This window comes from Hibiscus syriacus, unplaced genomic scaffold (genome assembly GCF_006381635.1).
Source record: "Hibiscus syriacus cultivar Baekdansim isolate YM2019G1 unplaced genomic scaffold, ASM638163v2 tig00110044_pilon, whole genome shotgun sequence".
Lineage (NCBI taxonomy): Eukaryota > Viridiplantae > Streptophyta > Magnoliopsida > Malvales > Malvaceae > Hibiscus > Hibiscus syriacus.
In genome coordinates this window covers 1,803,416-1,820,122 of record NW_024062574.1, presented here as the reverse complement: position 1 = coordinate 1,820,122, position 16,707 = coordinate 1,803,416, and the positions used below count along the sequence as shown (strand labels likewise).

At 32.0% G+C, this 16,707-nt stretch overlaps 1 protein-coding gene across 1 annotated transcript; it reads left to right on the top strand.

Moving 5' to 3' along the window:
- The first annotated feature begins 2,499 nt into the window (after nt 1-2,499).
- Nucleotides 2,500-3,635, top strand: LOC120213600 (auxin-responsive protein IAA4-like). The gene is made up of 4 exons (XM_039211701.1): nt 2,500-2,751; nt 2,837-3,036; nt 3,124-3,223; nt 3,314-3,635. Exons 1-4 carry the CDS (start codon nt 2,525-2,527, stop codon nt 3,387-3,389), a joined length of 603 nt encoding a protein of 200 aa, XP_039067632.1. The 5' UTR covers nt 2,500-2,524; the 3' UTR covers nt 3,390-3,635.
- The last annotated feature ends 13,072 nt before the right edge of the window (nt 3,636-16,707 follow it).

Genomic DNA, 16,707 nt, shown 5'->3' with positions numbered 1-16,707 from the left:
CCCTAAACTCTAAATCTCATTCTACATTGGTCTCTAAACTTTTAGATTTCCAATTTTATCCCCAAATTATTCAAATATGTAATCCATTTCAAAAATAGTTTAACCTAAATTTTATTTTTTCACCAAAACATATAATAATATAACTTGATCTAATGATTTTATTAACAAGAGATTTGATTCGTATATACGAAAAATTTAAGATAAAATTGAAATATTCAAAAAGTTTAGGGACCAAATTTGAATGAAGTTCATAGTTTGGGGTTGAAAATGAAATGTTCAAAAGTTTGAGGATTAATTTAGAATGATATTCATAGTTTAAGGATGAAATTAAAATCTTTAAAATTTAGGGACTAATTTAAAATGAGAATCATAAATTGGGGACGTATAATGCAATCAAGTCTTAATTAATTAATTTTTGTTGTTTGAATTTTAACTGAGATTAGGAATAATCAAGAGCTGACACAGTCCACCATGAAAATGAAGCCCTTTGAGCCCCACACGGTATTGCACTTCCCCATACCCTACACCCAATATGGACCCTTTTATCACATGGGGATGTTGTCCTTCAATATTTTAATCTACATATTGATTTTTGTTATTTTGAAATTTAATTGGACCGGAATTTAAATAAATATATCTTTTTAATATCTTATTATTTTTATTTATAAAACTCGAACTCGAAATCGAAATCGAAATTCATGTGAGGGTAAAAGTAGAGAATATAGTAGAGATAGGTAGACGCCTTAGTCCCTCAAAAATGAAAAGTATACTATTAAGTTTCTTTAAAATAATAAAGTTAGAGTTGAGATTAAGTATGTTATTTTCTAATACATTAAGTATTACCTTAAATATATATATAGGATAGGTTCTGAGGTGATTATCAAGCGAGTCGATCATGAGTTAGGCAGTGCTCGTTAAGCTAATCAAAATTTTCATCTTATTTTTTTAACTATAGTTAAAATCTACTAATACTGTATAGAGTTTAATATAAACCTAAATTAATAATTTAACAAAAAAATATATCAGAAGAGTGTATGAAACAAATTAAAACCTTAAACTCCAAAATAATAATCCACAAATGCATTAAAATGATAACTAGGGTTTATTTTTGGGTGTAATAAAATAATAATTGTTAATTTAGTATTTAGTATTTTTTTATTTTTGTATTAAAAAGTTAATAGATTAGTCATTTATTATCTTTTTATTATCTATTAGTAAATTAATAATTTTTGAATAAAATATTTTTTAAGATAACTACTAAAAAATTTAAAAAAAAATTAACGAGTTGCTCGTGAACTTATCGATTTGAGTTAGACTTTACTCAACTTAGCACATTTAGGTTTCGAGTGGAGCTTGAGTTTGAATTTAGTCAATTTGAGTCCAGCTCGAGTTCAAATCGAGTTAATCCGAATCGAGCTTTTACCTAATTTTGATCGAATCGAGTTCAAGTTACTCACGAGCTACTCAACTCATTAAGCCTCTAGTATGTATATAAAGTTATATAGCAATCCAATGGTAGTGAGTTAGACTTTAATCAACTCAGCTCGTTTAGGTTTCGAGTCGAGCCCGAGTTTGAATCGAGTCGATCTAAGTCCAACTCGAGTTCGAATCGAGTCAATCTGAGTCCAGCTCGAGTTCGAATCGAGTCAATCCGAATCAAGCTTTTACCTATTTTTGACCGAATCGAGTTCAAGTTGCTCACAAACTACTCAACTCATTAAGCCCCTAGTATGTATATAAAGTTATATAGTAATCCAATGGTAAATTTTTTATTTAGTACCTCAAAAATTATTTCTCAATTCTGATTTATAGAGTTTTTTAACTCCATCTCGGAATAGATCATATACAATTAGAAGTGAGTTTGTGATTTGAATTCGATAGATTTTTATATGAACTACTGTTATAAAATTATTTTTTTTAAATTTGATATCAAGTTGGGTGAGGTTCGAGTTTAGAGTTAAAATTTTTGACCCAAAATAATAATATAATTATCTTATATTTGAAAATAATTGTAATAATACTCTCTCTGTATATTTTAATTAAATTATTATTTCAACCAATAAAAATAAAATTATATATATTTATCGAGTCTAATCCGATTAAAATTTTACCTCAAAAATTAAGTTAAAATTTAAATTGATTTGACAGATAACTCGACTTCATACTCATCCCCAGAGGACAAGGTTTTGATTTTTATTAAAATTATAATATAATAATAAAATTACATTTTTAATTTTCTTCAATAAATTATTATTTATTTTTAATTATTTTTTTTTAAAAAAATCCTACTTTTTCACGACCAATTCCAAAAGAATTAGGTTTTTAATATAATTTAACTTGGGTTTGCTGAGCATGTCTCCACCATTGTCCCCCTGATAACAAGGCAGGTTGCCTCAAAGTTGCTGCCATTGCTACCGACAACATAGCTTGCCTTTGTCCATAATTCATGCATTGAGAGAATAACAAGGCTTTCCCCCTTCATTAAACCCTATAAAATTATCCATTCCCACCACGAAAACACCATATGTTAGCAAAACAACAACAACAAGAAAGAAAAATGGAAAGCAGTGCAGCATATGAGAATGATCTCAACTTAAAGGCAACTGAACTCAGATTAGGGTTGCCTGGAACAACATATTATGAAGAAGAAGAAGAAGAAGAAACAGCAGCACTTTCCAGTGTTAGAACCAACAAGCGACCATTGCAGGACGATGAGAAATGTGGAGCTAATGGCATCAAATGTCCTTCCAAGTAATGATTCAAAAACAAAGATTTTAACTCTATGGAATCAGATTAAAAAGAAACTAATGGACGAGCTTTGTTGGAAACTTTGTAGAGAACAGATCGTGGGGTGGCCGCCAGTCCAGTCCTATAGGAAGTACAACTCTCAGGCGAAGAAAACAGAGTCGGAGCCCGGGATTTATGTGAAAGTGAGCATGGATGGAGCACCGTATCTGAGAAAGATTGACCTGAGAGTTTACAAGGGGTATCCCCAGTTGTTGCAGGCTTTGGAGAACATGTTCAGGTTCACCGTAGGTAAGAATTTTGGATTTCTGATGAGGTATTATGATCATTTCTTTGTAAGTTAATGAAAATGACTTGACATTATTTCATCTTCCTCAGGTGAATACTCTGAAAGAGAAGGCTACAAAGGATCTGATTATGCGCCTACGTATGAAGACAAAGATGGAGACTGGATGCTAGTCGGTGATGTTCCTTGGCAGTAAGTACACACACATACATATATACCTATACATGCATATATAGACACATGATTGTGAAACTTACAAGGTTGTCTTTGTTTGGTTTACAGAATGTTCGTCACATCATGCAAGAGACTGAGAATCATGAAAGGATCAGAAGCTAGGGGATTAGGTTGTGGTGTATGACAAGATTCAGTCTTATTACATATCAAACAACACATCTATCCCTTGAGGGAGAGAAAAAGTAGTTTGTGCTTGGGTTGTCCGGTCTGGATCAGATTCTCTCGGTTGCTCAGAATTCAGAAAAATTACCAGGAAAAACAGATCAAGCAAACATGTATATGCATATTTGGTGGTTTCATCATATGTAATGTTTATATAACCATCAAACCATACGAGCAAAAGGATGCATGGGGTATCCGAGTTTCTTTTCATATCAGTTTTATAGTTCCATGTTCAAGTTCATCTACGGTTTGGTTCTGTATATCATTTATTGTTGAACCTAGAAAGTTATGTGTGTTTTCTTATTCCTGTTTTCATAAATAAATGTTTCCATTATATGTGTTCATACATTCCTGTTCTGGGTTAACCATGCATGAGAGATCCCATCAGATTCAGGAGATTTGCAAAAGGTTGACAAATCTACACTTTATGGATTATCATGCTTTAATTTTACAGCTTATTTGTGTGATATTCAAGCACTAACAGGAGAAACAAAGCATTTTTGTTTTGATTTTGATGGAATAACAGAAGATTGGATTACTCAAGACTCTTATATATTTTCTAAATTCTAAAAAGATTAAGACGTTTTAAGATGTATTGAAAAGATAAACGAAAAACGATTGATCCGCAATACATTTTGATCTAAAAATACCATGATCACATCAAAAAAATTTGTCACAAATGAGTTGATGTTTCACCCAAAGTTTTAGTTTTCTGGTTAGTGAGATAATTAAAGTAGTATTAGCTTTTATTAGGAAAATCTTATCGAGCAATGAGAAGATTTCTGGGAATTTGTAAACATTGTTTTTTTGTAAAATTGTGTCTTTTGGCAAAAGGGTGCCTTGTTTGCGGTCCCATGCTTACAGCCACTACAGCAAAACAGAGTTTTAGCAGCGTTTTTTTAGTCTTATAGCGGCGTTTTTAAGTGCCGCTAAAAGTATTTACGGCGATAGGAAAAACGCCGCAAGAAGCGTCGGCAATACCAGCGCCGCTAAAGTTAGCGGCGTTTGAGAACAAAAAACGCCGCAATAGGTCAATATCTATTATGGCGTTTTTTGAACAAACGCCGCAAAAGGTCGATATCTATAGCGGCGTTTTTGGAATAAACGCCGCAAAAAGTTATGATATATAGCGGCGTTTCTAGAAAAAACGTCGCAAAAGGTCAGATCTATAGCGGCGTTTTTGGATACAAACGCCGCAAAAGAGAAGACCTATACTGGCGTTTTTAGAACAAACGCCGCAAAAGGTTAAACCTATAGCGACGTTTTTGGACACAAACGCCACAAAAGGTTAGACCTATAACGACGTTTTTGAACACAAACGCCACAAAAAGTCAGACCTATAGCGGCGTTTTTTGATACAAACGCCGCTAATTACCTTTCTTTAGCTAATATTAATTGATTTTGCATATTTCATTTCTGCTATACATCACCTAAATTTATATCTAGCTTTATCTAATTAACAACAACCATACATTTTAATTAAGACAAAAAACATAAAGAAAAATACTTAATAATAAAATAAATTAAAGTTTTTTATGGAGAGAGAACCTTAAAAGACATTAAAGTACAAATGAGTTACAACTGAACCTCAAAGTGTAGATATACATGGATTTGTTGTTCGATACATCCTCAATTTCACTAGCGTCATCATCATAACCTCCAGATATGCCTTCTAAAGCTACTTGTTTCACACTTCATTGGAATTTGTCATATTCATCGTCTTGACATCTTATTTGAAAGTATCATTTGACAGTGAATGATCTCTCCTCAATAGATTAAAAACAAATGGGAAACGCTGTGCCAGTCTATTGAAGAAGCTGTTTTTTGTTGAAGTTTGTTCTTCAAGATTACTGCAATTACAATAATTTAGATGAGACTAAGAAGAGAAGGAAACAACCAGCAGAACTTGCATTCATAACATACATGTGAGTGATTGAGAACTGAAAAAAGATGTTGCAACAAACAACAAAAACAGGAAGTCAGGAACCATGAAAACTAAAATATATTCTACATAAGAATGTAAAAAATGTCATCATAAAGAAAAAATTTAATAATGTATTGGTTGCCATCTTACTTTTAGAAGTTAGAATTCTTACCCCAAGAATCTGAGCAAGTTTGTATTCTTAGAAAAGTTAAGGAAATACAAAAGAGGGATAAGCAATGAAATCTTATAATTTTGGATCAAGAAAGCATGCATGTCTAAGTCCCTCAAAGTTCATAGGGAAAACCCTAGTAGGTTCAATCATTTCAAGATTGCTTCATGTGCCTTTTGATCCTATTCATGATCAGTAAAATAAACAAATGAATCAAGGAACATATATTTCCAGTTATAACTTTGTACTATAAGAATTTTAGACGTTAAAAAGAACTCAAAAAGTGAAGAATATGGGTTTTAGACAAATATATTAATAGATTATCTACAACTGTATCTGTTTCCTCTGTAGACAAATGCAAGCATGAATTTTGGCGGCACATGACCTGCAGTCCAAATAATCACATTCTTATCATCACAGAAGAAACTACATCACAATAATAAGATGAAAAACAGGAACACATGCATCAGCACTACGATTTTCATTGTATGCAATGGTGAGCAGTGATACATATCAAATCAATTTTAATAAAATGTATGCAGATTAACCAATCAAACAGCCAATAAGTGAAAAAAATCTAGATTGAATTTGAATATCTCAAATGAATGTAATGAAGATGAATATATGGTAGACTAAGACAATTTTGACGAGGATGTTAATACATAGGCTTCATTAACATGGTTGGTTTACCCCAATGCAGATGTCAGAATTTCTTTAGCAAACATGAATTTAAAAGGATTATTCCTAGGGTTTCCAATGAGAATCTACATCATCTCTTATTAGTATAATAAAGTTGACGATCAGCGACAATTTAACAACAAAAATATGCTACTATTCCATTGTTTACATAAAAGATAAACCAGAGCTCAAACAATAATTCAGAAGCAAAGTGCTATTATTTCACCTAGAAAATATGTTGTGTTGTTTGCTCCTGCATATCTAAAGTTAAACGGAACACTGCACAAAGGCGACTAACCCCGAATCAAACTATTCAATAATTCTACGAGAAGGACAGCATCGTGATTCAAAGAAATCCTAGGGTAATATATCAGGAAACCCTAATTCATCAAGAAATTTATAAAGATTATTCTGAAAATAAAACCGATAAGAAATTAATATATATATCAGAAAAGAGGGGTAGAACTAAAACCCAATTTCATGAAAGAAGAACAGATGAATTAGCTTACCCTCATATATCGCCTTCGATCTTTCGAGCTTCTTTCCTCAATTCATCCCCAACCCGGTTCTAGTTGATTCAGGTTTAGATCCATCATTTGGATCTCTGTAATTCAACTTCAGATTCCTTGCTCTTCAATTCCAGCGATGAGTTCTTTTAAAAATATGGATAAGGGAATCTAAATCAGAGATAACATAAAAATGGTAGTGAAACATATGGGGTTGGGGTTTGGTAGTGAAGAAGATGGGTTTGGGTAAACAGCGGGATTGAAAAATGCTTGAAAGGGAAAAAATGAAAAAAAGGTTAAAGGGCGCGACACTTAAAATTTGTAAACTTGACAAACGCCGCTATAAAACGCCACTATAGTACAAGTGTATAGCGGCGTTTGAATAAAAACGCCACTAAAGTACGAGTCTTTAGCGGCGTTTGTATAAAAATGTCAATAAAGTACGAGTCTTTAGCGGCGTTTGTATAAAAATGCCACTAAATTACGAGTCTTTAGCGACGTTTGTAAACACAAACGCCACTATAGTACAAGTGTATAACGGCGTTTGCATAAAAATGTCACTAAAGTACGCGTCTTTAGCGGAGTTTGTATAAAAATGCCACTAAAGTATGAGTCTTTAGCGGCGTTTTTATAAAAACACCACTATAGTACATGTGTATAACGACGTTTTTATAAAAACGCCACTATAGTACATGTGTATAACGGCGTTTGTATAAAAACGCCACTAAAGTACAATTCTATAGCGGCGTTTGTATAAAAATGCCACTAAATTACGAGTCTTTAGCGGCGTTTGTATAAAAACGCCACTAAAGTACTACTCTTTTGCGGCGTTTGTTGAAAAAACACAACTATCGATGAACCTATTGCGGCGTTTTTATAAAAACGCTGCTAAAGTTACCATTTTGTGGCGTTTTCTATGTAAACGCCGCTATATGTTTAAAATTAGTGGCGTTTACTCCTAAAACGGCGCTAAAAACGCCGCTGTAGAACAATTTTGTTGTAGTGAGCTTACGGTCAACAACCCAGATGGTCAAGTTATGCTTACAGCTTGTGGGACTGAGATGAAAGACATCCTTTCACTCATTTCTGAGTTTTACTTGTCAAGCAACTCATAAGTGGAGAAAGCAATCGCAACTGGTCTCGTACTTCGTCTCAAGTACAAACAAACAAGTCTTGTTATGAGTAGCACTATATTGCAGTATTTTGAGTAAACATATGACGAAAATTTTCTACTGTCATTGTTTGCATTCTTATGTTCAATTGACTTGTGCTTCTGGTTCGAGATTAACAAAATTTGCTGCTCAGGTTTGATCTTATTAGAATGTAGAACTATAAGTTGATTTCAATGTTTGAAAGGCATTAGGCATATGATGCTGAACTCTCTAACCAAACAGGAAACGGGTCATGAAAGCACGTGCTGGTACTGACCTGTCTTCTCCACAGTCCTGAGAAAATCAAGGTGAAGCCATCACCAAAGAAGACCTCAAGGAGAGAGATCTGTACAAGAAGAAGTATTTCCATGCATGTGAGTGCCTTCTTTCCTTGATGGTTTAAAATAGCTTCATCATCTAATTACAGTGTGTTAACCACCACACCATGATTTGTGAGAATTCAAGAGCCATATCATTGGGAAATTAACCTTTAAGAGAGACACATGAAAACTAAAAGTAATTTGTAAACAAATCTGATCAATTCCTATAAAATAACTTTAAAAATTAAATCAATGTTTTAAAAAAAATTAACGTATTATGTTTACATTTAACTATTACTCAACAAATGATGCCTTCTCCAAATGCACTTGAGAGGAGGCTCAATCAATATTACGTTGCTCCTCGGATCATAATATCCCTGTGACTTTCTTGTCCAGACATGGTAAGGACGATCCATTTCTGAATAGAGATAAGCATAGAGATGATGATCCATTATATAAGTATGGTAAGGATGATCCATTTCTGAAAAGAGATAAGCATAGAGATGATGATCGATTGATGATGATTCTCCTAAAGGTTCAGAATTTGATAAGAATCTAAGATCAGGGTGTACCATCTCTTTGAAATTCAAATCCTCCTCAACCCAACGCTTGGCTAAAATATCAAACTTCATAACTCTTCGACGCTTATATGGCAAACATGGGAACCTAGGAACTGCCACTAATTCGCCGTAAGTACACACATCTATGTCTGGCCAACCCTCTACAAGCAATTCCCATTCTTGGCGGCTAATATAGAATACACCCAGAGCACCAGTAGCAAAAAGACAATAAAAACATCCACCTAAGTAAGTTGCACCCAATGGATAACGGTCCATGTAAATAGGATTACTTTCTAGGAATTCATACATCTTCCAATACTCATCTCCTGGCCGACAAGTGCTAATTCCGATTGTTCCTTCCCTTACATGGAAACCGAAAACAAGACACTCCGAGTTTTTCGAATTCAAGTAAAAGGTGGCGATCAAGTGTTTACAGTGGACAGAGTAACCTACATCCAACGTCTGCAACTCAATAACCTCATCGGTGAATGGGGAGTATAATAAAAAGCGGTATATCTGACAGTAGTGGAGCTCATTTTTTCGGAGAAGCACCCAACCGTATCTACTAGTCACACGTTGATATTCACACAAAAAATTAGGCTCCCCTAGCTGAATGCCCTTGTCGATGAATATCACTTTGCCCAACGAGGTGTCTCTTAACTTACGTTCACCGATCAATCCCTTAATCTGGTGAAACCGCAGATATCGGTATGTCATGAGCCATGCAGCTTTATCAATGGTCGAATGCATTCGAGAGCTACGCGTTGCCAACTCTTGCAAACAGCTCGTATTCGGATTCGATCCGACCAATAAAGTTTTCCCACTATGTACGTAACGATATCAATGGGAAGCTCAGACCAATCTCTTTCTTCTTCGTTGTTTTTTAAAACCGCAACTTCCATGACAACGTTATATGATCTGAAAGACATAGATATAATCAGCAACCGCAATGATCTTAAAATATAATAAGAATATGAAACCTACACTTTTATAATAGAAGTTATTTAATATATAAAATATTATCAAATATTATATTATAAATTTATTATTTAATATATAAAATATTATCAAATATTATATTATAAAATATTAGGATTTCTTTACATGTAAATTTATTATTTAATATATAAAATATTATCAAATATTATATCATAAATTTATAATGTCAATGTTAAAGTTTTTCCCTAAAAATATTAATTGAAAATATAAAGAAACAAAAAATTGATGGTAAGAATTGCAAAAAGAATTGACGGTAAAAAGATTAACCAAAAAAAATTATAATTACAAGATTAAATTAAACAAAAAAGAATTAATATTAAAAAAATTTAATAAATAGCTTTAGTCATAAGACTAAATTAAATAAAATTAAAAGATTAAATGACTTAATTATAAAAAAATATTTGTAATTAGAGAGTATATAATATAAATCTAATAAAAAAGTAAACTTAAAATAAAATATTTTTTTTTATTTTTTTTATTTAAATTTTATAAATTCAAAATTAACTAAAATTTAAAATATGAATTCAAAAAATTGACTCAAGTAATTCTAACGATTTAAATTTAACTTAAATTAAAAAAAAGTGCTACCGTCATGTATTGGTTTAATATTTCCTTTATTTCACCTTGATTTTAAACCAATCAAATGGTGATATTAATTTAATAAAAATAATTATTTATAATTAATTTAAAAATATCTTTTTACTGACGTGACATTACGCGTTGACATATTACGTAAGTATTTCAGATCACGCAGACCTGCTACATCTTCATCTACTATGATCTAGACACGCCATGTCAACGTCTTATTCCGCATATTCTTGTTGAATCAGCTTCAAACGTTGATTGTTAGTTTACTAACTTTTTTAATCCAACGAAAGTATTCTTTAACCCAAAATAAAACATTAAGTGGTAAAATATTCTAAAAATTAATATAAATAAAATTGACGTGCTTCAAATGTTAGGAATATTTTATTATATTGCTCACGTCTCACCAATTAGGTTATTGAGCTGCCGCTGTTGGATGTAGGTTACTATGTCCATTGCAAACACTTGATCGCCACCCATGGACCGCTACCCATATAGGGTATGAATTCGTAGAAAGTAAGAGGGTATATCTTGTAATAAGATTACTAGAATATAATATTACTGTGAGAATATTACATTATATTATTTGATTTTTTTAAAATGAATAAAAGATTATAAAATATAATTAGAGAAATATAAAATTACTTGGATACATATTTTACTAAAGTATTATTGTGATATATGTTTTCTTTTAAACTTTAATAATAAATTATAAATATTTGAATGAAAATTTATAAAAATATTATAATTATTATTGTCGGAACCGTCTTTCGGTTGGACCCGGAATTGGGCTTCGACGTGAATAATTGGGTTAGAGTCGCCACCGATATTTTATTTTAAGATAAATGGGTAGATCGGATACCTTATTTCTTACCTGATCTGCGTCTTGCCAGTGATGTGTCGGATTCGGGAGTCGGTTACAGTCAAGGAAGGGTTAGCACCCTTGAACTGTCCTTTCGGTACTATGTAATTTGCAGTTATCTTTAGTTAAGAAAAATATAACTTTAAATTGAAAGGTAAAATAACGATCCGAATTACTTACCTCTGATTGATTGAATGTAGACCCTCAAAAAGACTCAAATATTAAGTTAGAAACAAAAAGCTGAAATGAATTAAGATAAGAAAAAACAAATAATAAACAAAACAAAAAAATGATAATGATAATAACATGATTATGAGGAAAACGAATGAAATAGAAAAATAAAAATATGTGAAATAAAATGAGAATAAAACAAATAAAACAAGGAGAAAATAGAAAAGAAACGTAAACCAAAAAATATAAAAGGAAAAAATAAAAAAAGAACATAGGCAATATACCTATAGTAAGATATAAAACTTAACAAAATAGGTGAAATATATATATATATATATATATATATTATGTCAAAAAAAAGGTAAATATATATACATGGATATATAACAAACACTAGGCTAACATAATATATATATATATATATATAACAAGGAAATAATAATATTAAAAATAGTTATAATAATAGTTATAGTAAAAATAAATAGGGATGAATAAATAAATGTTCAGTTAATCGATCGATGGAATCAGCCAAGAGGAGGGTGAATTGACAATAAAAAATTTGGTGGAAGCTTTTGTAGAAAATTGAAAGTAATTGCACAGCGATTTAGAGTGGTTCGACTTTCTCAACCAAAGTCTACGTCCACTACCTTAGCTATCCACATTAAGGATTTTTCACAAATTCACTAATTTGTCTTTCTTTTGAGGACAAATAGTAACCTTACAAACCCTCAAGAATTATACCCCAAATTCTTGAGAACACTCTCTCCCAAAGAGAACAATACAAATTTGCAAACTTACAAGGAAATCCTCACAAGGTAGATTGTTTGCACAATTCTATAACCAAGAAAAGAACACTCAAGAATGAATACAATTGAGTACAATAAGTGTTCTTGAAAGCAAAATGAATATTGAATGAAAAATAGGCTTGAAATGCTCAAACTTGAGGTTTGATGCTTTCTCTTTGATTCTCTCTTGATTCTAGTTGCTTGATGTTTCTTATTATTGATCAATGGCTTCTAAGCTTGCTTAAATACACCTTGAATCACTTCTGAACGTTTGGGATCATTAATGAAGTTTTTGGAGTTGTTTAAGTGTGAAAACAATTAATATTTCTGCTTGGAGCGTGGGGGGAATCGGTACCCCTCATGGGGAATTGGTTCCCTAAGTGTAAAATTCAAATATTTTGACCGTTGAACAGTGGGGGAATCGGTTCCCTCTGAGCAATCTGGAATTTTTGGCTTTGAAATGGTTCAAAATATTTTGTAAAATCGTTTTGAAATTATTTTAAGATTAAAACTTAATTTTACACTTGAGTAAGGATTTAAAATGAACTTTGAAATACTTTGAATAATATTTTGATATTCGATTTAATATATCGAATATGCTTAGATTTTTTTTTTCAAAATTAAAATTCTTTTAATTTAATTTGTTATATCGAAACATCAAAATGTTTTCAACAATCTCCCCCTTTTTGATATAACAAAACATTTTAAGATTTTCTAATTTCAAAATGAATTTTGATTTTGAAAAATACTACTCCCATTTACTTTAACACTACTCCTCTTTAAAACGCTTTTAACATTTCTCCCCCTTTTTGTTAAATCAAAAAGATTCGAAAAAGTTTTTTTTAAACAAGGTTTTAAAAACATTTAGCCAATTGATTATATATATAGTTTAAGCTGCTAAGATCACAATCAAGAGAAACGTTAGCCATTAGTTTCATAATCAATATTCATAAACAATGTGATATGACAAAATTGGTCATATATCTAAAATGATGTAAATGATGCAATAAATTTAATTAAGCCAAATATATATATAAATTCAAACATCCATAAATCCAAACAAATTCAAAGTCAAACAATCCACAAAATCAAACATTCCAAAAAAAATTCAAAATATTGAAACGATAATCTTTAAGTTCAAAGCATAACACAGAATCAAGTATCCGTAGGAGGATCGGGATGAGAAAAATGAGCTCGCATAGCGGCCATCTCATGTGAGAGTGTATCAATGCGTTCATTCATAGAAGTGTTGTTTGTGCGCATCTCCCGAAGAATTTTCAATTGCTGAGCTCCCATTGTGGATAAATGAGATTCTATGGAAGAGAAACGAGAATCCATGGAAGCATATCGGAAATCGAATGTCTCCATAAAGGATTGAAAATATGGAGGCACTTGTTCTTCGTGCTGAGCTTGTTCCTCATGTTGTCCCGGCTCATCGTCGGCTTCGTCAATATCTTGCATTAATTGCTCAAGTTTGGGATCGTTGTCATCTGCTGGAGGAGCTCGTGAAGAACTAGCTCCCGGAGTATCTTCAAAAGATTGAACCCATTCACCGGTTTCCTTATTCTTTATCCATCCTGCTCTCATTAAGAAAAGAAGATTAATTTGTTTCTTAAGAGGAAAGACGACATCTAGACCTACTCTAAGCCCGGCTTTAGAAAATAGATTACTTAGAATGCAACCATAAACGAGAGAGGAACAAAGTTTCTTATTTGACACTAAGTTTACGGTTTCAACGATTTCAGCAAAAATAATCTCAGGAAGATTTATTTTAATATTGTTTTAGAAACAATGTAACCACCAAAGATCTAAAGCACGAAGAGTAGAGTAACGACCTCCGGATGGTCGAAACCAACAAGAAATAATTAAATGAAGAAAACGATCATGAAGATCTAAGACACTCGCACTATCCCTTCTTTTATAACGAGAACCTAAAAGCTGTTTTTCATTTGATATACCATCATTATCTAATCCTAATTCATTAGCTATGTAAGCCGAGTCAAGATGGATGAATTGTCCTAGGAGATAGGAACGAACTGTTATGGTTTTGGTTTGAGCTTGGTTTTTAATACAAACGACATTAGAATAGAATATGCAAACAAGTTGATGGTAAACTATAGGTTCAAGGTCACAAAGTTTATCAAATTTCCACTCTTGTAAAAGAGGAAGATATCTAAAATCGATATCTATCATAGCTTGACGAGAAGGGATACGTTCTTCTCTAATTTTGTAAGAGTCAAAATATTGATAATACCAAAAATGATGATTTATAGGACCAGGATGATTGAAGCACGAGTTTTTGATTGTCATATTAGGATCAACGGGATTAGGAATAGGAATTTCAGGAATAGGAGGAGGATTTAGAGGTGGATTAGGTTGATGGTTTGAGCGACTAGATGATGACCTAGCACGTTTAGGATTTGACATGGTTTAGGAAATCAGAATAGAATGGATAACCTGCAATTTAGAAAACATATGTATGCAATTCAATCAATCCCAAAACTCAATTGAGTCCTCAATATTTTAAGGTTCTCTAAACTAATCCTAATGGACAAAGTTTTTGAAAAACCTATTGAAAAATAAGGTTTTGAAAATCAATATATGTATAGTTTTTACAACAACATAATTCAATCAAAACACAATAATTTGAATTTTTTTATTTCGAAAATTTCAAAGAATTTTGAAAAATTCTTGTGTTTTTAATGAAATTAGTTGTAAAATCTAGTTTCTAATCACTAAACAATCAATGCTCGATCACTATTTCTATCTAGAACTAATTGAAACTAGTCCTATGTTCAAAATCAATGAAATAGAGAGTTTAGAAAAATTTACCTTGAAATATGAGAATGAGTGGATTTTGATGTTGTTTGCATGATTTTAATGATGCTAGCAGGTTTAAGAGATGATATTTGAAGATGATTCCGATAAAAAAATGTTGATTTGAGGCAAAATGGAGATAAGGAGAGAGTAGAAGAGGAGAACAACGTGAAGAGAGAAGAAAAGAGGGTTTGAGCCAAAAACAAGGGTTCTGCCCGATAAAACCAGAACCCCAAGGGGGTATCGATTCCCCTATGAGGAATCGGTTCCCCTTCAAAGGGGGAATCGGTTCCCCTTCAAGGGGGTATCGATTCCCTCTGCCCTATAATTAAAAAAATATGTATTTTAAACACTGAAAATGCTAAATTAATCTTTTCTAGTGGTATTGGCAACTCATATATCAAAAATTAATTATGTTCAATCAATCAAATTAATCCTTAAACTATATTTGAACATAAAGTTAATTTTCATCAAGAATCATAAACTCCTCCTAACTAATAGCAATGAATGCAATCAAAAATTAATATTCTAAGTATTTTTCAGTTAGTCTTAAAAGTGCTAAAATTATTTTAAACACTAAGTGAAGATAGGTTGGTCAAACCTAATTCTCTCCTAAGTTTCCAAAATCTTTCCTTGTCTAAAGGTTTTGTAAAGATATCCGCTAATTCGTGCAAAGTATCAACAAATTCTAGAACTACATTTTCCTTAGTGACATGGTCTCTAATAAAGTGATGTCTTATTTCAATGTGCTTAGTTCTAGAGTGCTGGATGGGATTTTTAGTGAGATAAATAGCACTAGTGTTGTCACACTTGATAGGAATGATACATACTTCAATTTCATAATCAAAAAGTTATTGTTTCATCCATTAAACTTGTGCACAACAACTACCAGCTGAAATGTATCCAGCTTCAGTGGTAGATAATGCAACACAACTTTGTTTATTTGAAAACCAAGAAATCAGCATATTTCCAAGGAATTGACAAGTACCGGAGGTGCTTTTCCTATCTAATTTGCATCCTCCATAATCCGCATCAGAAAAGGCGTGCAATCTAAAGCTAGAGTCTCTAGGATACCAAAGTCCTAAACTAAGAGTGTCCTTAAGGTATCTAAAGATTCTCTTAACAGCTAGTAAATGTGATTCCTTAGGGCATGATTGAAATCTAGCACATAAGCAAACACTAAACATAATGTCCGGTCTACTTCCAGTTAGATAAAGTAGAGATCCAATCGTTGACCTATATAATTTAACATCTATACATTTACCTCCTTCATCTAAGTCAAGCTTTGTAGAAGAGCTCATTGGAGTGTCATGAGATTTGCCATTTTTCAGTCCAAACTTCTTGAGCATATCCTTGGCGTACTTAGCTTGATTGATGAAGATGTCATCTTTTCTTTGCTTGATTTGGAGTCCCAGGAAAAATGAGAGCTCCCCCATCATGCTCATTTCGAATTCACTTTGCATTAGCTTAGAAAATTCTTGGCAAAGAACATCATTAGTAGAACCAAATATTATATCATCAACATAGATTTGAACTATTAATAAATCTTTACCTTTATGCTTTAAAAACAATGTAGTGTCAACCTTCCCTTTTGAAAAACCCTTTTCAATTAAAAAATTTGACAATCTTTCATACCAAGCTCTAGGAGCTTGTTTTAAACCATAAAGTGCTTTTGTCAATTTAAGAACATGATCTGAAAATTTTTAATCTTCAAAACCTGGAGATTGTTCTACATACACTTCTTCTTTTATAA

Excerpts from the sequence above, each read along its gene's own strand:
- LOC120213600 (XM_039211701.1), top strand. The coding sequence starts at position 2,525 with ATGTTAGCAAAACAACAACAACAAGAAAGAAAAATGGAAAGCAGTGCA. Across the intron at positions 2,752-2,836 it reads GGCATCAAATGTCCTTCCAA|AGAACAGATCGTGGGGTGGC; the intron begins GTAATGATTCAA and ends GAAACTTTGTAG. Across the intron at positions 3,224-3,313 it reads GTCGGTGATGTTCCTTGGCA|AATGTTCGTCACATCATGCA; the intron begins GTAAGTACACAC and ends TTTGGTTTACAG.